Genomic DNA, 25438 nt, shown 5'->3' on the forward strand with positions numbered 1-25438 from the left:
CACATGAGGCGACATTTCACCTGAGAGTCTGTTGGAGTCACCTACCGTATATCGGTGAAGACCCCACATTAATTGGGAGACAGCTTCGCCGAGCACCTATGCTCCCTCCTCCAGAAAAGCGGGATATCCCAGTGGCCACCCTTTTCACTTCTACTTCCCATACCCATTCCACCATGTCAGTCCAGGGCCTTCTCTACTGCCACCATGATGCCACACTCAAGTTGGAGAAGCAGCACCTTATATTTCACCTGGGTAGCTTCCAACTTGATGGCATGAACATTGATTTCTTGAATTTCTGGTAATTGCCTCCCTTCCCTATTCCAATTTACCTCTTTCACCTTATCACCTCCCTCTGGTGCTCTTCCGCCTTCTATCTCGCGTGGTCTTCTACTCTCGTCTATCAGATTCCCCCTTCTGATGTTAAGAGAGCAGGGAACAACCCGTTTACAGATGTCCTTGCGTGGGGGGGGGGGGGGGGGGGATGGGGGAAGAGGGTTGGTATCCCTTAGCTACCAAGAGGAAATAAGTAAGGAAGTATCATTGGAGGCGATGTTGAAGCAGCAGTTGGAACTACACCTGCGAGTGAGTTGGAAATGTGTCTCCCACCCCCTCCCTTATTGACACTAATCAATGTTAGGAACTCACACTGAGCCTTCCTATTCACAAGGAAGAACCTCGGCGTTTAGTTGCACAGGTGCTGGATGCCAGTTGGGAATCTCAGGATATGCTGTGGTCACATTCTTCATCCCCCACACCCCCCACTAACTGCGTAAGAAATAAATTCACTGGTCCCTCCCAGAGCTTGGCTGAACATCATTTCATATGAATGACAAAATAACAGCATACACTGCCCTTTCTAAACTGCCCAACTGAAGAAAAATATCAGCTATTGCCGTTTAATCTGAATTGAAACATCTTAGAAATGTTGAAATGTTCATTTTCAGAACATCAAAAAAACGGAAAAGCGAACTATTATCACACAAAGTATTAAATGCTCGCAGCGGAATGAACCAATCTGGTCTTCAGAGGTTGAGATTGTCTCTTCACAGTAAATTGCCTCGAGTCCGAACGGTTATATCTGTAAAATTATTCCATCAAAGTCTGGTGAGTGGTGGTCTTAACTGGAGAGTTGATTTAACGAATACAAAGGAGTTACTGTAAGACAATCACAACTGCTGCAACGAACTTGCGAAGTGTTAGTACAGAGACAATTACATGTCGCTGATGGGTGTGTGTGTGGGGGGGGGGGGGGGTCGTTAAAAACGAGAGAACGAAACGAGCGAGCTGAAGCTGAATTGATATTTCATCCCATCGACGCCCGTCTCTGGGATTCAGTGTGAAATCATGGTCTGTTTTCTGACTCATGCTGGCACCGAGACTAAAATGTGGGATTCGGAGCTGGAAACATTTATTCACAGGGGTCCAAACTCTCAACACCGCCCAGCCCAACCTACAACTATAACTTGAGTTTTCATGAAACAGCACGTTCGCCTTATACCTTTTATCCAAGCCTATAAAAACTAACCCAGGGGCTCATTTCTTCAGCAGTAAACACATAACAAAATACAAGAAGATTAATTGTTAATACTCCATTCAAATTTGAACACCGAAGTCTGTCAGCAGCTATTAAAAATGACTTATTTTAAAAGTTTTAAACAGTTCCTAGCGTTTCTGAATTATGAGATGAAATCCTATTCCGTTATACAAAGTCACAAACATTTAATTTGATTTTATCTACGGAATCCAATGAAAAGGATTTCCCTGGCCTGCCATATTAGATTTTAGGCACAAAAGGATTGTAACCAGCCTTTCTCAAACTCACATAGATCTTTTATTTCGTCAACCACCGGGGACTGTGGAGAATCCTTCTCACATCTGGCTGTCATCAAGCTCATTATCATTCTTTTTCAGTTATATAATATCATGCAAGCCAAAATGTTTAAAACTCAGAAATAAACCTCCTTAAACTTGGATGTCTTGTCACTGCATCAATACCTCTTCTCATTCTTCCCCACTGCAATGCCATACCTCACCTCTAACAGGACTGGAGTTGATAAGGCAAGTTAAAATGGGAAATTGTTCAATGCAGACAACACTTGCACATCATTAGGTCTTTACTGATTCCCTTACTGAAGCATACAATTAGATTGGTCTGGTAGTAAACAACCTGAGGTCAAAAGGTCATCCAACAACCTGGGCCCTCTGTATAACACTGCCTCCAGACAATCAGATTAACAACAAGAAGCTATAAAATGCGGATCATAGTCCACACTTTAGGAATAATGCTTCATGTTTACTGGTGCTTAGGAATCTCTGGTCCTTAAGGAACACCTGGAAAAGCAATGAGTACCTCAGGAGGAACTCACGCATATCTCCAGCAACAGCAGAATGAATTCATTCCATCTTTCCCAAATAACCCTCTCACCGGTTTAAGCATTACGTGTCCCACCTGTGACAGAGTCCACAGATACTGCACGCAACACTTCAGCCACTACCAAACCCACTGAAGCAAATCATCCAAATTCAAGAGCTACCTAAGGAAAAGGATATGGTTAAAAGTCTTATCAAATAAGCTCACACATTTTAAGACTTGTATCCTCTCTCATTCTGTAAAAAAGTGACATTGCTTTTTCTAAAAGCAAGAAATATTTTGAGGTTGTTTAAAATCCCTTGCAGAAGTTTAGTATCAGATTTATTATCACTGTCTTATGTGACATAAAATTAATTTAAATTACAAAATAAATTTTGGTGTAAAAAGAATAATGAGGTTGTGTTCATGGACCATTCAGAAATCTGATGGCAGTGGGGATAAAGTTGCTTCTGAATCATTTACTGTGGATCTTCAGGCTCTTGTATCTCCACTCTGACAGTAGAAACAAGAAGAGGGCTTTTCCGGATGGTAAAAGTCCCTAATGAAGGATACTGGCTTCATGAGACACCACCTCTTGAAGATCTTCTCAGTGGGGAGGGCTGTCCCTGTGATGACAATGGCTGAGTCTGCAGTCTCTTGTCATCCTGTGCTTTGGAGCCTCCATACCAGTCTGTGATGCAATCGTTCAGAATGCACCCCACTATACATCTGCAGAAATTTGCTAGTCTTTGGTGACATAGCAAATCTCCTCAAACTCCTAATGAAATAGAACTGCTGGCATTCCTTCTCTGTGATTGTGTTAATGTGTTGGGCCCAAGACAAATCATCTGAGATGTTGATATCCAGGAACTTGAAGCTTCTCATCTTTTGCCCCCAACCCCTCAATGTGGACGTTTTCCCAACTTCCCCTTCCTGAAGTCCACAATCAGTTCCTTGCTCTTGCTGATGTTGAATGCGAGGTAGCTGCTGTGATACCACTCAACCAGCTGATCTATCTCACTCCTGTACCCCGCCTTTTTACCATCTGATGTTTTACCGACAACAATGGTGTCATCTGCAAATTTATAGATGGCATCTGAGCTGTGGTTAGCCACACAGTCATAAGTATGGAGGGAGTAGAGCAGAGGATTAAGCACACATCCTTTGGGTATACTGTGCTGATTTTCAGCAAGGAGGAGTTGTTATCACCATTCTGTACTGACTATACTCTCCCAATGAGGAAGGCAAGGATCAATTTGCAGAGGGAGGTACAGGAGTCCAGGTTTGGAAGCTTGGTTAATAATATAGAGGGGGTGATGGTATGGAACACCAAGCTATACATCCTGCTGTATATATCTTATAAAGTGCAAATCTTTAAAAGATTTATTATAATGTCATAAATTATATTTCCAATTAATATTATAAGAGGGCTCCAATTAGGATCAGATAAAACCACAAAAGCCAGCTAGAACAGAATATCTTAAATTGTGAGTCACCAAATTCAGAATTGGTTTCTGTACCATTTGCCGTTCTACTTATTTTCTAGATGATGTTGCAATTATTACAGGAAATTTATAACAATGTTACAGTGAGTCATTTTTCTGATGTCAGTGATTCTATCTAAACAGGGAATAGCCTTTCTCATCTGTGACCATATGGATATATATTCTCCAATAAACTGTGCCTGTGGAAAGGAAAAAGCTGGACAACTCTGACTTCATTTTGTGACAGTGTATAAATCTCTTGTTAGATAGGAGCTTTAACAAACCTTGGAGTTTTGCCTAAGTCAGTGTGTACAATTTTAATCTAAAACAAATGTAACTTTGTGAAAATCCCCTGACCCAACCCACTTGCATGCTTGTATAAATTACCAGTTCTTTTTGTTGTCAGAAAATAAGAAGTTTCTTTTAGTATCACACTATAATTTTAAAAGGTTTATTGAATAACTTAGACTTCCAACTCATTTATAATATCTTTGCTTTCTAAAGGACACCAGAATTTATTCCTCTGAAATATATCAAATATCCTTTGTAATTTATTGCAATTCAATAATTAGATTTTTTTGTTGTTGCTGTTGTCAAGCTGGGGAATAGTTATCCTCAGTTATGACATTTTTAAAAATATCTAGCAAATAACTGTAAAGTAAATAAACTTAGTCAATCATTTGGAATCAAGCCTATAAAATGAATTTATGCTTACTACCAACCCCCATCACACTCCAAGTCTTCCAAGTTCAGAGCTTAACTCCAATTCACTTACTTTCTGTAAGGTAAACAAAAGAGATGACTTTACATAAACAATGTAGTGAAAGATTACAACTAATGTAACTTTAAGAACTGCAGGGAAATGTGAAAGTTGAATTTTTATTTACATTAACCAGTAGACTCATAATGTAGACATGAGAGACTGCAGATGCTAGAATCTGGAGCAAAACACAAAATATTGGAGGAACTCAATGGGTCAGGCAGTATATGTGGAGGGAAAGGGACAGACAATGTTTTGGATCGAGAATCTTCATTAGGACTGGAAAGAAAGAGGGGACACACCAGAATAAAAGGATGGGGGGAAGGAATAGAGCAAGCGCTGGCTGGTGTTAGTTACATCCAGAAGAGAGAGGGTGAGTGGGAATGACGTAAGAAGATGGGAGGCAAAAGGTTGAAGAGACAAAGAGCTGAAGGAGAAGGAATCTGATAGGAGGGGACAGTAGATCATAGGATACAGGAAGTTGAGGAGAGGACAGGAATCGTGGGAGGAATATTTGGGTGACAGGCAGATTGAGAGGGTGAGCGAGGGGAAGAGATGTGGAGATGGAGCCAGTGGGAAAAACGGGGTGGTTTCCAAAAATTAGATACATCAATGTTAAAGCCATCAGGTTGGAGACTACCAAGGCAGAATATGAGGGTGCTGTTCCTCTAATCTGCATCTGACCTCAATTTGGTAGCGCTGGAGGCTGAGGACAGTCATATCAGTATGGAAATCAGAAGTGAAATTAAAATGGCCAGCCAAAGGAAGGTTCTGGCTATTGTGGCAGATGGAGTGAAAATACTGAATGCAGTGATTTCCCTCAATCTATGTTGGATCTCACTGACGTAGAGGAGGTAGCACTGGGAGCACTGGATGCAATAAGTAACAATGACGGGTTCACATGTAAAGGATTAGTAGGGAGAGAGGGCTCAAAAATGGACCGAATGAATTTGAGGGCAAGTTGGAAGCGATTGACAAAGTTAATGGGGCTATGCACGGGTGCAGTAAGCAGCACCAATGCGGTCAACGTAGCAGGGAAAGAGGTGGGGAGCAAAACCAGTGAAGGCTTGCAACACGGGTTGCTCCATGCAGCCAATGAAAAGGCAGGCAGAGCTGGGCTTATTACAGTATATGATGTATCTGTGTAATATAGGCACTTCTCTGCAATTCTAATGGTGCAGCGGCCTTTCTATGGAGTCACGTCCTTTGACCAAGCTGGCCATCAAGCACTCATTTACAATGTTAATCACACATTCCTGTTAACACACCCTGATCCCTATTCTGCCAATAAAGCTCCGATATGAATGCTTTCTATAAAGTAAGTTTAGCTTTTGTATTATACACCATTATTTGTGAACATGACCCTGCCAGAGGACCAGGACTCTGAAGTCACTTTTTAAATAACAGCCCTGCAGATCAAAAAATCTGAAATAGAAACAGAAAATACTGGAAGGACAGCAGTAAGGCCACAGCAATGGAAAGAGAAACAAATTTAACAATTGGGTCTTTGATCTGTAATGTTAACCCTAAGTTTTTTCCCCACTGATATTGCCTGACCTAGTGTTTCCGGCATTTTCTGTTCTTATTGTACACAGAATGGTGGACATCTGTAGTGGGGGTTATTGTGCTTCAACAGAATTTGTCTCCATTAATTAATTCCCAATAAAGTCATCAGATCAATTTCAGGACCATTAACTTTGCCAAATCTTGTAATATGAAAGACAGTATTGATTGGTTATTTTGCATATTTGAATGTCAGTTTTCACTTTGGAGAAATGACAAAGGAACAGTATAATTGTAATTGATCCACTATACTGCTTATTTATCATTTCTTCAAAGTAGTTTCATAAGCTGAACTGTAATTACAAATGCCTGATAGAATCTTTTTCTCACCAGCCTTGCCGAAGGATTTCAGTCCGAAATGTCAACTGTGCTTTTTTCCATAAACAAGGGCAACACGAGTGAATCTGCAGATGCTGGAAATAAATAACAACACAACACAAAATGCTGGCAGAACTCAGCAGTGACTACCTCCTCCCATAGATGCTGTCTGGCCTGCTGAGTTCTGCCAGCATTTTGTGTTTTTATTTTTTTCATAAATATTGCTTGACCTGCTAAGTTCCTCCAGCATTTTGTGTGTGTTGCTCAGATTTCCAGCACCTGCAGATTTTCTCTTGTTTGCCTCATAGAATCATTTATTAGCATCCTGTTTCATGTAAGTACCTCAACCATTCACACGGTTTCTCCTGCTCAGTAATACTGTTTATTTATGACAGCATCTTCCACAGCAGTGCTTTGGAGGGGTCCCATTTTCCTCACCAGTGGCTTCCCTTGCACCAGATTTGACATCATTCTTGACCAGGTCTGTTCCATCTTCTGTAGCAACACCCAAAGGAGGAACCCAGCTTGTCAGGCAGCATCACTGGAGGGAACGATCAATTGATGTTCTGGGTTGAGACCTTTCATCTGATCCGTTCCATTTTCTGTACTTCTACTATCACCCAATGTCTGCCCACTAAAGATAATGACAGGCTTCATGTATTCTCACCTACCCTCCACCAGCCTTCACAACTATCCTCCATTTTCAGCAACATTTTCCTTTTCCCTCCATCTTCAACTTTCCAAAAGGACTATTTTGGAATTTTCATTTTCAGCTTTCCAAAAGTCCCAGAAGGCCTTTCAGATGAAGCAGTGAATCACTTATTGAATCAGTTTTCATAATAATATCTCCCCTTTTGCAAACTGGTTTGCATGGAATCATGTTAATGCTGGTTTTCTGTCTGCTGGATGCCCCCTGCCCTGCGTAGTAGTTCTTTAAGAAATGTCAGTTCTGCCCTTTAACAAATGAACCATCTTAACGAGCTAGCAATTTTACGATCTCCTGAAAGAATCACAAATTTAATGCCAAAGAATGCAGGTATGATCAGGGTGGCCATCGCTGGCGGCAAACATTGAGGTCTGAAAGTGGAAAACAAACCCAAACTCAGCTCCATTACTCCTTTCCAATTAAAGCTATGAGCTAGATTAGATAGATAGATATCTTATTGATCCCAAAGGAAATTACAGTGTCAGAGTAGCATTAGAAATTCATGGATATACAATATTAGAAGAAAAGTATGAAGAATAAATAAAAATAAGTTATCTTAAACAGTCGGACAGGAGGGGTTCATCACTTCCCCGGCTAAAGGTTGACTCATTATAGAGCCTAATGGCTGAGGGCAAGAATGACCTTGTGTAGCACTGTTTAGAATAGCGCAGTTGTCTTAATCAATTGCTGAAAGTGCTCCTCTGTTCAACCAAGGTGGCATGCAGAAGGTGAGAAACACTGTCCAGAACTGCCAGGATTTTCTGCGAGGTCCTTTGTTCTACTCAATCTGCAGTGTGTCCAGTTTGATTCCTATAACAGAGCCAGCCTCTTTAATCAGTTTATTGAGCCTAAAAGCAGAGGCCTGGGAGCAGAAAACATACCAGTGTTCAGTGACATCGGCCTTCGTTTGATTGTCTCCCTCTCTACATGCTACTGCCATCAGGTGGGAGGTGTTGCCAGGTTCTGGAGCAGTTGTTGCCCTGCAGATATCAGGCTCTGGAACCTGCTTCGTTCACCTCAGCACTCACCCGACTCTGTAGCTGTGATTTCAGTTTTGGGGACTCTGTACCTCAGGTTCTGTGTATTATTTGTTTACTTTGCTTTACTATCTTCAGAATCAGAATCAGGTTTATTATCACCGGCATGTGATGTGAAATTTGTTAACTTAGCAGCAGCAATTAAATGCATTACATAATCTAGCACAGAGAGAAAAAAAATAATAGTAATAATAAATCAATTATGTATATTTGATAATTATTTAAAAATGTGCAAAAACAGAAATACTGTATATTTTAAAAAGTGAGGTAGTGTCCATAGCTTCGAAGTCCATTTAGGAATTGGATGGCAGAGGGGAAGAAGCTGTTCCTGAATCGCTGAGTGTGTGCCTTCAGGCTTCTGTATCTCTTTCCTGATGGTAACAGTGAGAAAAGGGCATGCCCTGGGTGCTGGAGATCCTTAATAATACACTGCCTTTCTGAGACACCACTTCCTAAAGATGTCCTGAGTATCTTGTAAGCTACTGCCCAAGATGGAGCTGACTAGACTTACAACCTTATGCAGCTTCTTTCGGTCCTGTTCAGTAGCCCCTCCCTACAAGACAGTCATGCAGCCTGTCAGAATGCTCTCCATGGTACAACTACAAAAGTTTTTGAGCATATCAAAGTTCAAAATTCAAAGTAAATTTATTATCAAAATGCATATATGTCACCACACTCAAGCCTGTGATTCATTTTCTTGTGGGCATAGTCAATAAATCCATAATAGATTAGTAGCCACAGTAGAATCAATGTACCAGCTTGAGTGTTCAATCAGTGTGCAAGAGACAAAAAATCTATGCAAATACAAAAAGAAAGAAATAATAAATAAATAAACAATAAACATCGAGACCTTGAGATGAAGAGTACTTGAAAGTGAATCCATAGGTTGTGGGAACATTTCAATGATGGGGCAAGTAAAGTTATACCCTTTGTTTCAAGAGCCTGATGGTTGAGGGGTAATAAACCACCGGTAGTATGGTTCTGAGGCTCCTGTACTTTTGTCCTGATGGCAGCAGCGAGAAGAGAGCATGTTCTGGGCAATGGGGGTTCCTGATGATGGATTCTGATTTCCTGCAACAATGTTTCATATAGATGTGCTCAACGGTGGAGATGACTTTATCCGTATCCATTATTTTTTTGTAGGATTTTCCATTCAAGGGCATTGGTGTTTCCATACCAGGCTGTGATGCAGCCAGTCAGTATACTCTCCACAAAACATCAATCAAAGTTTGTTGACGTCTTAGATACTGTATAATGCCGAATCTTCGTAAACTCCTTAGTAATGCTAATTCTTTCATAATTGCACTTATGTGCTGGGCCAAGGACAGGTCCTCGGAAATAACAGTGAAGCCTTTAAAGCTACTGACTCTCTCCACCTCTAATCTTCTGATGATAACTGGCTCATAGACTGCTGCTTTCCTTTTCCTGAAGTCAGTAATCAGCTCCTTGGTCTTGCTGACCTTTCTTGCACTCTGGATGTTTTTCAGTCTTTGTTGAGTGTGGTTTTTCATGGATTCTTTTGTGTTACTCTTTGCTTTGTGGCTGCCTGCAAGAAGATGAATCTCAAGGTTGTATATGGTATACATACATTAATAAATTTGAACTTTGAAGTTTTTCAAACATTTTCCATTTTAGTGCAAGTTTCTAGTGTGTGCTGTGGTTAAATCCCCACAGTTCCAGTAATGATCTTTCTTCCTCTCCTTATCCTCATTCATCTTCTACTTGCACCTCCTTCAGACCAGCCATAATAACAAACATCTACTAGTCTGTCTCAGTCAGCACCAGAACCAGATTGGTCAACCTTTTCACCATACCATTGTTCCCTTTGTTCTTTCCTTCTCTGCAATGTAAAGCATATTTAATTTCCAGTTGTGATGAAACATCTGTTTTTTTTCACAGATTAAGTTGTTGAGTGGGAGTACATTGGCAGCAAGCAGAGGGTCTTGATGTGAAAGCAACTCCAGAAATGATACAAGAAGAAAAAATGTAGATATTCTCTGGTTGGTTAAGAATGGAGCCACTCAATTATAATTACAGGGTGGGCACCAATCTGCTCATTAAAGCTGCCACTGTAGAAGAGTCCCAATTGCAACTATTCAGCTTCTGCTTTAAATGTGAAAAGCAGAGAAACCAATAAATTGTTGTCAGCCTCCAATGTTACATGATTCAAGTTTTGCTTTAATTTGCAGGTAGGTGCAGCTTTGAAAAATGTACTTTGCATTTGGTTTCAATACTACATTATACAGTGTCAGTTTGAAGACACATTCACTACCAGATGGGCTGAAGCAATCAGTTTTGTTAAAGTACACAGGGAAACCAGCCCGGGATGAAATGAAGGAGATGGAATTTAAAAGCATGATTGGTGCAGCTTTAATTGCACCTTTATTGAAAATGCTTCAATCTGACATACCTGTAGCAGTATAAAAGGGAAAAAAAATCAATACTCTTACTCAAATTTCCAGTTTTATTTTTTAACACCGACACGAATTTGTTTCCTATCGTCTTTTACCGGGAAGGACAGAACTTTCTTCATTATTTTAAGTTACTGTCTAGTTTCATGCAAAAAAAAAACCCTTAGAATTATTCAAATGTAATTATTGTACAAATGATTCAAAAACGAGTTGTGCCATCACACTTAGAACATGCGCTACTTTTATCTAGTTTATAGCGAGCTGGATGTTTTGGCAAATTAAGAAACTACTATTTCACGAAATTGGCGTGGTATAATCTGGAAGAGGTGGCCATTTGGCATCCCATGACATTCTCCACATCTCGTGTATTTTATTGTGCTTTTTGAACCTTAATTCTCCGACAAATTGTTCATCCACATACTCTATATGGTTATAGAGTAAAGTTACAACCAACCTCCCATCAAGACGCAAGGATGGAGCTTAAGCCAAGATTTTTTAAACGTGAAGCAGAGTTCCTAGTGGTGTGCCTGAAATTCCAGTGCAGAAGGATTAACGTCATTCCGTAAAAAAAAACTCAGACCAGAGCAACAGGAAAAGACCGAGACCAAAGCATTTCTCTTCGGTGCACGGATCTGCTCTTCATCTCACCAAAGGGCAGATCCTCTACCCGGTCCACTGCTCAGGCCTCTTCCCTGTCCGACCAGAAACCCTTCGGTTCTTCTCCCGAGAAGGTTGCGCCGCCGGTTGCAGTTTCTGGCGAGTGGGATACAACCGGGAAAGGTGGTCAAATTAAAACTGCCCCTGTTATAATGGCCGGAAGATTAGCTGAGAGCGAGGCGATTTTCCTGAGTTGGTCTTTGATTCTGATCAGTTTTCTAGTGTCTGATGTGCAAGCAACTCTTTCATCTGCCAGTTACAATCTGTATTCTTCCAGGTCCGCTCCGGAGTACAGTGCCAACAGAGCCCCCGGGCGCGGCAAGTAAGTCAACCCTACTTAGCATTTCAAAACTTTACTGTAACTCGTGGCTACCAGAAACAAAAGTATTTCTCCTTTCTCTTACATCACCCATGTTACCGTTGCATTAAAAAAAACTGGAGCCTGCTTTTTTTTTCGCGATTCACTAAACGATGATTTAAATAAATGGGTAATTCTCCTTCTGTCTCTCCTCGTTCAGTTTACGATTCCGTGCAAGTTAAAATGCACTGCGTGCATTTGCCATCGTTCATAACTGACGGGGTCTGAGAACAAGACCTAGTGCATTGCCCTAGGTCAGTAGTTGTATGAAAGGGGGAGGGGGAGGGTAGGAGTCGCATCTACAAAACTGTGGCTTTACCCTAAGGTCTGGTATTTGCAGTAAACTGACAGCCCTTGTTACCCCCGCTACAGGAACTGGTGTGCTTATATTATGAAGAAGAACGTGACCTGCACAGTGGTAGACGGAGCACAAAGTTACATCAAGGCCGACTATCAACCGTGTCCCTGGGGTCTGGCCAACTGTCCATCTGCTGTGGTGTAAGTAAGAACAAACTCTTCTCCCGACGCCTCCGTGCCGGGAGATCTGCCATTTCGGTAACCGCCTGAGGTGGAAATTAAAGGAATAACAATAGGGTTCCGCTCTGCTGGGATCCACCACTATGTCATTGATTTATCCATGCCTGCGCCTCAAACGCGAAAACGTTCCAGCTTTCACACGCAGAATATTGGTTGAATGCAGTAGGTCAGGCAGCATCTATGGAAATGAACAGATAGCCAGCCTTTCAGACCCAGACTCTTCTTCACCACTAAGAAGGAAGGGGGAAGATGCTAAAATAAAAAGGAGGCTATCGAGAAAGTGATTGGTGAAGCCAGGTGAATGGGAAAGGTCAAGGGCTGGGAAAAGAAGGAATCTGATAGGAGAGGAGAGTGGAGCATGGTGACGGAGGAGGGACCCAGGAGGAAGTAATAGGCAAGTGAAAAGAAGTAAAAGTGTGGAATAAGGACGGGAAGGTTGTTTTCTAGAAGGAGAAATTGATATTTATGCCATCAGATTGGAGGCTATCCAGATGGAATATAAAGTGTTGTCCTCCACCCTGAGGATGGCCTCATCTTGGCACAAAAAGAGGCCATGGATCAACATGTCAGAATGGGATTCAGAATTAAAATGTTTGGTCACTGGGAAGTCCACTTGTGGCGGATGGTATGGAGGTGCTCAATGTAGTGGTCCCCCAATTTACAACAGTATTTTAGCTTAAGGCGAGGAGTGACGATGAACCGTGGAAACTGAGTATAAAGTTGTTAATTGGCAGGGGTCTGTGGGCTTTCTGTTTAGCGCTTTGCTGTGGTTTGGATCCGCAGAGTGCACTTTCTGTCAAAAAAATAGGTTTCTTATACCACAGGCAGTGCAGGTTCACAGAAATGTCTGTGCATAAGGAAGGTTTTAGCATTGTATCAATATTGGCATTCTGAAAATTGAACTCTTATATGTCAGTTTTAAAATTTATAAAGAGCAAAATTGTATTATGAACTCTTTGAGCATTAACTAGGGACACATTCCACACATGGGCAAATTAATACCATGGTCTTGTGGTAATAACGTACACCTTTCTGTACATTGTACAATATGCATATGCTGAAATGCTCCATACTGCAGGAAAGCAGAATATCCACTTTGTGTTTCATATCACCCAGTGATATCCATTAACCACAGTTAATGTCTTGAGGCTCTTTGGTGCTAAGACCAGGCTCCTATTTCTGTACGCACCATGAGATCACAGTGCACATTAGTTACTGTCAGCACCTCATCTGGACCACAGTCAGATTCTCTGGACCTGACCAAGTAAGGTCAGTAGTTTCTTTGTCTGTGCATTGTTTTAGAACATCATCATCTCCTGTTCTAGTGATTAATAATTTGTGATTTAGTAATCAGGAATGAAAAGGAGCAGATTTAATGCCAAATTCATTCCCCAATAACATACAAACTGTTTCAAATGTGGTAATGTTTTCAAAAATTCAGCGTTTGAAGTAGTTTTCCAAAAACTACTTGGAATCCTTGAATCCTAGCCTTGGATCTGGGGATGTAAATTTGTAGCTTTTAAGGATACTGTTAGTTGTAAATGGCCTTAGTTAGATCAGGATTAGGGTACACTGGAGTTGTTAGCACCCTCCTTCTGCAAGGAGAGGAAATAAGTTGGAAGGTCCAAATGGAAGGAAGAGTGTCAAGAGGTGAATCTGAAAGTCGTCATGGTTTCTTGCAGTTATAGTAAAGAGATGGTAGTCTGTTGGTTGGATTCCTTTGTTTATTTTTGTTTCACTTTCAGACATAGCAACTTTTTTGCATTTACCTTGACAGCAGAGGACAAACAAAATAGTACTATAATACCAGTCACATTGTGTGATAGCTTGTATGCGAAGAATTGTCAACTGGCAAAACTAATATCTGTGAAGCTGCAATGTGAAGGCGCTTCTTACTTTGAGAGGGAAAAAGATAGGAACTTGAACAGTAGAGTTTGACTATAATTAATTTGAATCTACACTACATGACTACTTAGAAGGATTAGTATGTACCATTTGTTCTGTTCCAAAAATAATAATAACTTCTGCAGTAAAGCTTCAAAGAGAACTTTATCTCTACCAACATGATGATTTTCTTCAGGTTGTAGTAAAACACAAATACCATGAGATCTGTTGCTCTAGTTTCTTGGCTCTTTTGTACTACAATAGTTGTAATGGTTTCCTCTCATTTACTACAATTCAACAGACCATATATTTCAAAAGTATCTTCAGCTGAAGTTGAGTAACAAAAAAACGATATAAACACGGGATCTTTCCTATCAGAATCAGAATCAGGTTTATTATCACCGGCATGTGTCATGAAATTCGGAAACTTCTTGTTGGCAGTAAGATTTCTAACATTGTATAGTTTCATTTGGAATTGAATTGCATGTAATAACTCCAGCAGGGCCTCTGTGTAACATATGAACAGGATGAGCTGAATCACTGCCCACCTGCATCTTGACCCATTTCCCAGGGTATCTGACAGATGCGTCTATCTCATAACTGCAGCTTTTATTTCTGGCCAGTCTGCAGGGAAGTGGCATTATCAACTAATTGCAAATAAAAATGACATTTGTTTCAAAATATCTTTTGCCTTCTTTCTCTTTGATTTAAATACAAACTTTATAAGACAAGCTTTCCTGCCAAAATGAACAAAAAGTTTGATCTGATGGGGAGGTTCTCCGAAGGAAATCCTTTCAAATTTTGTAAAGCACATCAAGGTCCATTGAAATGGTCAGTACACTTTAGTTGATTATAAGAAGCTTCAGCTGCAAGGAAAGAATGTAAATAATAGACAGTTAGTGATGAGATTTGAGTTAACTATGCTCCTTTAAAAAGCCCCTTTAGTGACTTGGGAATGCTTACTTTAGTGTTTATGATCCTGTGACTGTAGGCAACAAACTTTCAGATCGATAAGATAAGGTTTTCACAGATGAAACAGGCACTTTAATTTGCAATGGATAGTCAGAGTGGTTTCCAACAAAGCAATGAGCAGGGAATAGTTACTTTGGGCTTTTGAGGCAGTATTTTTTAAAATAATTTTATTTTAGGTAAATGTTTTTAAAACGTTATATGTGTATATTCTGAGTGGCAATAAAGAGTGTGTACTCACCAAGGAAAGGGAATTGAACTTCCTTTCAAAATATAAGATCAGGGATTTAATGGGAGTTGCAGTGGTAGACTTAACACATACTTCCCTATCTGCGTTTAGCCATTGCTGGCCGAACACCACACGGCCATATCTACAGCCTTCATAACACATTAGCACGGGTCGGTGAGGGGCAAACAGAACCAGCGTCCTCCTGCATACTCACTGACCGACCTTGCTGCAGGCAGCCCCGCCCACTCTGCCGTTTGTGATTTGGGGATGGATGCGTAGTGGGGCTCAGCCGGCTGTCCCGTAAGGTGTGAATGGTGATTTATGCATGGCCAAGACGGAGCGGAGATAACGATTGATGTGCTGCACTGCCCCTCCTGCGCCCCCCCCCCCACACAATTGTTTTGCTGTCTCATTTGCATCACGTAGCATATTTTCTCATTAGTTTCATTCAGGGTTCCAATTAAATTGCAATATTCATTATTTTTTCTTTATATATTTTAGTAATATTTCATTAAGGCAGTAATCTTAACATGGCCCATTCAGAGGCTCATGCAGCCCCCAGTTTCTTGCTTGTTTACTATGCTATCCAGCGTGCCCCTGTGGGGAACCATTATAACTCTTGTTAAGAACAATTGAGTAACATGGTTCTGGTTAATTTGAGGTTCTTCTCAGACTGCACATATGAACAGTAATATATAAAACAAATAAGCAGGATAATGTTTTTCTATTAATTTATGCCTTCTCCCCTTTAAGAGACTAGTTTTAATCTAGAAATGTACAAACCCCTTTTCCAGAAAAGTTGGGATATTTTCCAAAATGCAATAAAACCAAAAATCTGTGATATGTTAATTCACGTGAACCCTTATTTAATGGACAAAAGTACAAAGAAAAGATTTTCAATAATTTTACTGACCAACTTAATTGTATTTTGTAAATATACACAAATTTAGAATTTGATGGCTGCAACACACAACAAAAGTTTGGACAGAGTTAAAATAAGATTGAAAAGTGCACAGAATATTCATGTAACACTGGTTTGGAAGATTCCACATTAAGCAGGCTAATTGGTAGCAGGTGAGGTATCATGACTGGGTATAAAAGTAGCGCATCAAAGGCTCAGTCTTTGCAAGCGAGGATGGGTCGTGGCTCATCCCTTTGTGCCAAAATTCATGAGAGAATTGTTAGTCAGTTCAAAAGGAACATTTCCTAATGCGAGATTGCAGAGAATTTAGGTCTTTCAACATCTACAGTACATAATATTGTGAAAAGATTCAGAGAATTCAGCGACATCTCAGTGCGTAAAGGGCAAGGTCGGAAACCACTGTTGAATGCGCGTGATCTTCGAGCCCTCAGGCGGCACTGCCTAAGAAACCGTCATGCTACTGTGACAATTATAGCCACCTGGGCTCGGGAGTACTTTGGAAAACCATTGTCACTTAACACAGTCCGTCGCTGCATCCAGAAATGCAACTTGAAACTGTATTATGCAAGGAGGAAGCCATACATCAACTCTATGCAGAAATGCCAGCAAGTTCTCTGGGCCCGAGCTCATCTCAGATGGACCGAAGGACTGTGGAACCGTGTGCTGTGATCAGATGAGTCCACATTTCAGCTAGTTTTCAGAAAAAATGGGCGTCGAGTTCTCCGTGCCAAAGATGAAAACGACCATCCTGATTGTTATCAGCGAAAGGTGCAAAAGCCAGCAACTGTGATGGTATGGGGGTGCATCAGTGCCCACGGCATGGGTGAGTTGCATGTATGTGAAGGTACCATTGACTCAGGCATATATTAGGATTTTAGAGAGACATATGTTGCCATCAAGGCGACGTCTCTTCCCAGGACATCCATGCTTATTTCAGCAGGACAATGCCAGACCACGTTCTGCACGGGCTACAACAGCGTGGCTTTGTAGACACAGAGTGTGTGTGCTTGACTGGCCTGCTGCCAGTCCAGATCTCTCTCCTATTGAAAATGTATGGCGCATTATGAAGAGGAGAATCAGACAACAGAGACCACGGATTTTTGAGCAGCTGAAGTCTTGTATCAAGCAAGAATGGACAAAATTTCCAATTGCAAATCTGCTACAATTAATATCCCCAGTTCCAAAACGATTAAAAAGTGTTATTAAACGGAAAAGTGATGTAACACAATGGTAAACATGCCTCTGTCCCAACTTTTGTTGAGTGTGTTGCAGCCATCAAATTCTAAATTTGTGTATATTTACAAAATACAATTAAGTTGGTCAGTAAAACTATTGAAAATCTTTTCTTTGTACTTTTGTCAGTTAAATAAAGGTTCACGTGAATTAACATATCACAGATTTTTGTTTTTATTGCATTTTGGAAAATATCCCAACTTTTCTGGAAATGGGATTTGTACATGTTTAAGTAGTGAGATTTAGATCCTCTTCGATCACTTCATCATTTGACCCTGCCTACTCACCAGATGTAAGACCAAGGAATTGATTGTGGACTTAAGGAAGGGGAAGTCAAGAGAACACACACCAGTCCTCATCGAGGGATGAGAAGTGGAAAGGGTGAGCAGTTTCAAGTTTCTGTGTGTCAACATCTCTGAGGCTCCATCACCATCTAGTATGGAGGGGCCATTGCACAGGATTGGAAAATGCTGCACGAAGGTGTAACCTCAGCCAGCTCCTTCATAGGCACTAGCCTTCCCAGCAACCAGGACACCTTCAAAAGGCGATGCCTCAAAAAGGCAGCTTCCATCATTAAGGACCCCCATCATGTAGGACGTGCCCTCCTCTCATTGCTACCATCAAGCAGGAGGAACAAGAACCTGAAGACACACACTCAATGTTTGAGAAACAGCTTCTTCCCCTCCACCATCAAATTTCTGAATGGACGATGAACCCACGAACACTTCCTCAGTATTTACCCCTCTCTTTTGCAATATTTAATTTATTTTTTATATATACTTATTGTAATTTACAGTTTTTATTATTGTGTTTTACAATGTACTGCCATGAAAGGACAAATTTTACAATGAATTGCGGTGATATTGAACCTGATTCTGAGATTCTGATGTTGGTGTAGCTTCATCTCTAGACTTAACGAAGGAATCACTTTTTTCATGTTCTGTCAATTTTTCCGTTGTAGGGCTCACTGACAGCTTTCCTCTCTTCAGTCTTTAGTGTATCGTATTGAGATGAAATGGTCCATGTGAACCTTTCTGAATCTTTCTTCTACTTTATCTAGATAACTCTGGGATCTATTCACCTGCACAATCTTTGTAATATTGCTTTTTCTCTTCTCCAAGCTACCTGGTGCTTTTAGTGCAAAAATCCTATCATTCCATCTGCTCCCCTTATTATTCTTATTCCACGTGCAGTGACGTTTGCTTTGTTCCACCTGCCCTGGTTTTACCTTCCTTTGCAGACTTGGTTGTGCCCTGCATCTTTGGTGCATCTGAAGTAATGTACCCTGGAGAGGTGTGCAGCATTGATATGTAGCTCAGAGGAAAACCAGATTCTGTGCTTCTCAGACAGGGTGCTCAGACAGGCTTCTGCATTGGTGTCTCTTTCATTGTACATGCTGATCTTTCAGTTTCCTCCAATTCAAAGTTAGGTGATGATTCTGAAATAATGCTTGATTCCTTCCCTTTTACCAACAGTTAAAATTGAAATGGCAGAATTGTAAACTGTTATCTGATAGTTTCCTTGTGAATACCTCATGGGGCAAAAATTGAATTTTGCAGTAGTCTATTCAGTGCTGGTCGACATTTACCTGAATTCATTTTGAACGTCTGTTCACCGATTCCAGAAAACGGTCTATAGCTTTTCCACAGTGGTCCATGCCAACATGTGTGAATGGCCTTGTGGATTGCTTCCACATTCAGACATGGGCACTGAGGCTGTGATCTGTAGTGAGCCGTATATATACGAACCAGTAAAAGTTGCTGTTTTCTGTTAACAATGCCCAAATGCTCCAAGTGAAGTTCTTTTACTCTCATATTCCATAGTTCTTTATGTTTAGCTGTTGTCTGACCTCATTTAGCCTTGATTTATAGACAGATTACTATGATGGAAAAGCCTCCCATCCAAATATGCAGATCAGCCCAGCCACTCGAAGAATACCCATGTACTTGTTTAATTTGGGATTTCATATAAGTTAATATAATCTGCACCCTTGCTCCTTATGAAGCCATAGTGTGATCATGATATGAAATGCAAAGTGGTACGTTCTTGGAAAAGAAAAAGTGAAGGATATGGTTAAAATAGCAGAACAAAGGGAGAGTGGTTGCTGGTTCTGAAGTGTATGGAGTGGCCATAACAAAGGAAAATACTTTGTATGTTTTACACATGAATCATTGATCATTCAGCATAAAAGTTATGTCAAATTTTAAGGTGCTTTGGCAAGGCCATTAATTTATTGCACACAGTTGGAAGGATACTGGAACTGTGTAATAAGTTCCATAATGATTAATGTAAAATATTGTCTGGAATAAGAGAAGCAAAACAAAATTGCTAGGCAAATCTGAGTCATGTGGCATTTGTGGTGTGTGGTGTGTTGATGATTTAGTTTGATGACCTACCTGAGGTATCTCCAGAGATTTCCTGTATGTACAACATTATACGTTTAGGTAAGGAGAGAGAGGTTTTAATTCTAGATATTATCCTGCAAAACTTGGTGCTTTTTCAGTACAACAGAATAGAGAATTTAAATAGAGAATATGCACATGTTTCATGTAATTTTCTCAATCTATTTTCCCAATTAGATATCGAACTCATTTCCGTCCTACGTATAAAATTTCATACAAGATGGTGACTCAGTTGGCGTGGAGGTGTTGCCCTGGGTTTAAGGGTGAAGATTGCAAGGATGGTCTGTCAACACGTACTGCAGTGTCTCCTCTGCCATCTTCTGATACCCGAAAGAGGAATCTCAGTAAGACCATAATTTATACCTGATTATTAAATCATGCAACATTAGGAAATCCTTTGTGAAATCATCAATAAACCTTTTGGAAATTACACTTTAAATCCTTCAAGTTCTGAGATTGTAATGTATCGAACCAAATTATTGTATACCAGAGCTGTCAGTTTTACTACAGTTGGCATGGGGTTTGATTCATAATCACCTCTCGGATGTAGTATTCTAAAGCGAGAATGATATAACTGTGCTTAACAAGTGAAATCAAAGACAGCATGAAAACCAAAGACAGGGCATATAATCTGGTGAAAAATGGTGGGAAGTTAGAGGATTGGGAAGCTTCTGAAAATCCAACAGAAAGCAACTAAAAAAGCGAGAAGGTTAGAGAAGCTTATATATAAGACCATAAGATAATGGAGCAGAATTCAGCCATTTGGCCCATTCAGTCTGCTCCACCATGGCTGATCCAATTCTCATCTCAGTCTCATCCCTCCATGCCCTGACCAATCAAGAATCTATCAACCTCTGCCTTAAATATAAATAAGGACTAATATAAATAAAGACTTGGCCTCCACAGCTGCCTTTGGCAAAGAATTCCAGAGATTCACCAGTCTCTGGCTAAAGAAATTTCTCATCATCTGCATTCTAAAAGGACACCCCTCTATTCTGAGGCTATGTCCTCTGGTCTCAGACTCTCTCACCACAGGAAACATCCTCTTCATATCCACTCTATCAAGACCTTTCACCATTTGATAGGTTTCAATGAGGTCACCCCTCATTCTCCTGGATTCTAGTGAATACTGGCCCAGAATTATCAAATGCTCTTCATATGACAAGCCATTTAATCCTTGAATCATTTTTGTGAACTTCCTTTGAACCCAGTTTGGTTTCAGCACATCCTTTCTAAGATTAGGGGCCCAAAACTGCTCACAATAATCCAAGTGAGGCCTTACCAGTGTTTTATAAAGTCTCAACATTACATCCTTGCTTTTGTATTCTAGTCCTCTTGAAATTAATGCTAACATTGCATTTAATGCCTTCCTCACCACAGACTCAACCTGCAAATTAACCTTAAGGGAATCCTGCACAAGGACTCCCAAGTCCCTTTGCACATCAGTTTTTTGTATTTTCTTTCCATTTAGAAAATAGTCGACCCTTTCATTTCTTCTACCAAAGCACATGACCATATACTTCCCAACACTGTTTTCCATCTGCCATTTCTTTGTCTATTCTCCTAAACTGTTTAAGTCCTTCTGTAGCCTCTCTACTTCTTCAAAGCTACCTGCCCCTCCAGCTATCTTCTTATCATCTGCAAAATTTGTAACAAAGCCATCAATTCCATTATCCAAATTATATACATACATATAATGTATGAAGAATCGCTCCCAACACAAACCCCTGTGGAACACCACTAGTCAGAGCAGCCAGTCAGAAAATGTTCCCTCTATTCCCACTCTTTGCCACTTGCCAATCAGCCACTGCTTTATCCATGCTGTAATCCTTCCTGTAATACCAATGGCTCGTAGCTCATTAAGCGGCCTCATGCATGACACCTTGTCAAAGGCTTCCTGAAATCCAAGTACATACCATCAACTGATTCTCCTTGGGCTATCCTGCTTGTTATTTCTTCAAATAACGTAAGGTAAAAGATCCTTTAGGAAGAGTGATCGTAATTTCATTGAATAGTGCAGAATAACCCTATATATTAATTTGCATTTGAGTTGGTGATAAGGAGGGCAAATGCAATGCTAGGTTTCATTTTGAGAGGACCAGCATATAAGAGCAGGGATGTCATACTGAGGCTTTCTAAGGCATTGGTCAGACAGCAGTTGGAGGATTGTGAGCAGTTATGGGCACCCTTATTGTCATGAACCTCCTTTCAGCACATCCTTTCTAAGGTAAGGGGCCCAAAACTGCTCACGATACTCCCAAGTGAGGAATCACCAGTACTTTATAAAGTTTCAACATTATATACTTGCTTTTATATTCTAGTTCTCCTGAAATGAATGCTAACATTGCATTTTACTTCCTCACCACAGACTCAACCTGCAAACTAACCTTTAGGGAATCCTGCATAAGGACTCAAAATCCCTTTGTGCCACAGAATTCTGTACTTTCTCTCCATTCAGAAAATAGTCAACCTTTTCATTTCTTTTACCAAAGTGCATGACCATACACTTCCCAACACTGTATTCCATCTGCAATTTCCTTACCTATTCTCCTAATCTGTCCTTCCGTAGCCTCTCTACTTCCTCAACCACTTGCTCTTTCACCTACATATCTTCATATGGTCTGCAAACTTTGCAACAAAGGCATCAATTCCATTATCCAAATCATTGTGATATAAAAATAATTGGCCCCTTATCTTAGAAAGGATGTGCTGAAACTGGAGAGGGGTCAAAGGAAGTTCACCACAAGACACCGGCAGCCAACCAGAAGAAGTTCCCTTTATTCCCACTCTTTCCTTCCTGCCAGACACTGTTTTATCCATGCTAGAATCTTTCCTATAATACCATGGACTTGTAGCTTGTTAAGCAGCCTCATGTGTGGCACATTGTCAAAGGCCTTCTGAAAATCCAAGTACACACCATCAACTGATTCCGCATTTTCTAACTTGGTTGTTATTCCCTCAAAGCATTCCAACAGAATTGTCAGGCAAGATTTTCCCTTGAAACCATGCTGACTATGGCCTATTAAATCATGTGCCTCCAAGTACCCTGAGACCTCATCCTTAACAAACGACTCCAACATCTTCCCAATCACTGGCCTATAGTTTCCTCTCTTCTGCTTCTCCGTTCTTGAAGAGTGGAGTGATATTTGTAATTTTCCAGTCTTCCGGAATCATTCCAGATTCTAATGATTTTTGAAAGATTATTAGTAATGCCTCCATGATCTCTTCAGCCACCTCTTTCAGGCCCCTGGGGTGTACACCAAATGGTCCAGGTGACTTGTCTACCTTCAGACCTTTCAGTTTCCCAAGAATCTTCTCTCTAGTTATGGTACCTTCACACACATCATGACTCCTGACACCTGGCACATCCACCATGCAGCTAGTGTCTTCCGCAGTGAAGACTGACACAAAATACTTATTCAGTTTGTCTGCCATTTCATTGTTCTCCATTATACCTCTCCAGCATCATCTTCCAGTGGTCCAGTATCCAATTTCACCTCTCTTTTGCAGTTTATCTACCTGAAGAAACTTTTGGTATCCTCTTTAATATTATTGGCTAGCTTTCTTTCATATTCCATTTTTGCCTTAATGACATTTTTAGTTACCTTCTGTTGGTTTTTAAAAGCTTTCCTGTCCTCTAACTTCCCATTAATTTTTGCTCTATTATATGCCCTCTCTTTGGCTTATATGTTGGTTTTGACTCCTTTTGTAGCCACGGTTGTGTCATCTTTCCTTTAGAAATCTTATTCCTCTTTGGGATCCTGTGCCTTCCAAATTGCTTCCAGAAATTCCAGCCATTGCTGCTCTGCTGTCATCCCTGCCAGTGTTCTTTTCCAAGCAATTCTGGCCAACTCCTCCCATATGCCTCTGTAATTCCCTTTTCTCCATTGCAATACTGATATATTGGATTTTTGCTTCTTCTCAAATTTCAGGGTGAATTTCATCATATTATGATCGCACTCCCCTAAGGGTTTTTAAGCTCTTTAATCAATTCTGGTTCATTGCATAATACCCAATTCAGAATAGCTGCTCCCCTAGTGGGGTCAACCATGGCCTGCTATAAAAGCCATCTCGTAGGCATTCTAGAAATTCCCTCTCCTGGAATTCAGCATCAACCGAAGGTAGTAATAGGGGACAAAGAAATAGTAGACAAACTTAAAAAGTATTTTGTATCAGTCGTCACAGTTGAGACTAGCAGTATGCCAGAAGTGTGAGATTGTCAGGGGGGCGGAAATGAGTGTAGTTGCTATTACTAAGAAGGTGCTTGGGAAGCTGAAAAGTCTGCTGGTATATAAGGCATTTGGACTAAATGGACTACACCCCAGGGATCTGAAAGTGGAAGCTGAAAGATTGTGGAGGCATTGGTAGTGATCTTTCAAGAATCATGCTGGAATTGTTCTGGAAGATTGCAAACATCACTCTACTTTCTAAGAAGGGAGGGAGGCAGAAGAAAGAAAATTATAGACCAGTTAACCTGGCTTCAGTGGTTGGGAAGATGTTGGAGTCCATTATTAAGGATGAGGTTTGTGGTACTTGGAGACACATAATAAAATAGGCCAAAGTCAGCATGGGAGAAATTTTGCCTGACAGATCTATTGGGATTATTTGAGGAAATAACAAGCAGGATAGATGAAGGAGAATTGGTGGATGTTGTAGACTTGGATTTTCAGAAAGCCTTTGACAAGTTGCCATGCACAAAGTTGCTTAACAAGATAAGAGCCCATGGTATTACAGGAAAAATACTTGCATGGATAGAAGATTGGCTGACTGGCAAGATGCAAAGAGTGGGAATAAAGTGGGCCTTTTCTGGTTGGCTACTGGTGATTATTGGTGTTCCACAGGGGTCGATATTGGGACTATATTGATATAAATCAATGATTTAGGAGATGGAATTGCTGGCTTTGTGGCTAAGTTTGCAGATGATACAAAGATAGGTTAAGGGGCAGGTAGTGTTAAGGAAGCAGAGAGGCTACAGAAAGACTAAGACTGTTTAGGAGAATGGGCAAAGAAGTGGCAGATGGAATATAGTGTAGGGAAATACATGGTCATGCACATTTGTGGGAGGAATAACAGCATAAACTATCTTTAAAAAGGGAAAATTTCAGAACTTAGAGGTATAAAGTCCTCATGCAGGATTCCCTAAAGTTTAACTTGCAGGTTGAATTGGTCGTGAGGAAAGCATTTGCAATGATAGCATTCATTTCAAGAGGACTAGAATATCAAAGCAAGGATGTTATGCTGAGGCTTTATAAGGCATTGGTCAGACCACACTTGGAGTATTGTGACCAGTTTGGGTCCCTTATCTAAGAAATGATGTGGCGTCATTGGACAGAGTCTCTTGGAGGTTCATGAGAATTATTCTGGGAATGAAAGGGTTAATATAATTAGGTGTATTTGATGGTTCTGGGCCTGGAGTTTAGAAGAATGAAGGGGAATCTTATTGAAATCTATTGAATATTGAAAGGCCTCGATAGAGTGGATGTTTCCTATACAGGTGGCCCCCGTTTTTCGAACGTTCGCTTTACGACAGCTCACTGTTACGAAAGACCTACATTAGTACCTGTTTTCGCTAACCAAAGAGGATTTTCACTTTTACGAAAAAAAAGACTCCTGCTTTA

At 40.6% G+C, this 25438-nt stretch overlaps 1 protein-coding gene across 1 annotated transcript in view; it reads left to right on the forward strand.

Moving 5' to 3' along the window:
• Nucleotides 1-11128: 11128 nt before the first annotated feature.
• emilin2a (elastin microfibril interfacer 2a) overlaps nt 11129-25438 on the forward strand; it is an 88392-nt gene continuing 74082 nt past the window's right edge. The window contains exons 1-3 of the mRNA XM_073043678.1: nt 11129-11608; nt 12017-12142; nt 19998-20164. Of these exons, the coding sequence (XP_072899779.1) occupies nt 11439-11608; nt 12017-12142; nt 19998-20164 (463 nt within the window). The 5' untranslated portion in view covers nt 11129-11438. The remainder of the gene's footprint in view (nt 11609-12016; nt 12143-19997; nt 20165-25438) is intronic.

The sequence above is a fragment of the Hemitrygon akajei genome, chromosome 1, assembly GCF_048418815.1.
Source record: "Hemitrygon akajei chromosome 1, sHemAka1.3, whole genome shotgun sequence".
NCBI classification, from domain to species: domain Eukaryota; kingdom Metazoa; phylum Chordata; class Chondrichthyes; order Myliobatiformes; family Dasyatidae; genus Hemitrygon; species Hemitrygon akajei.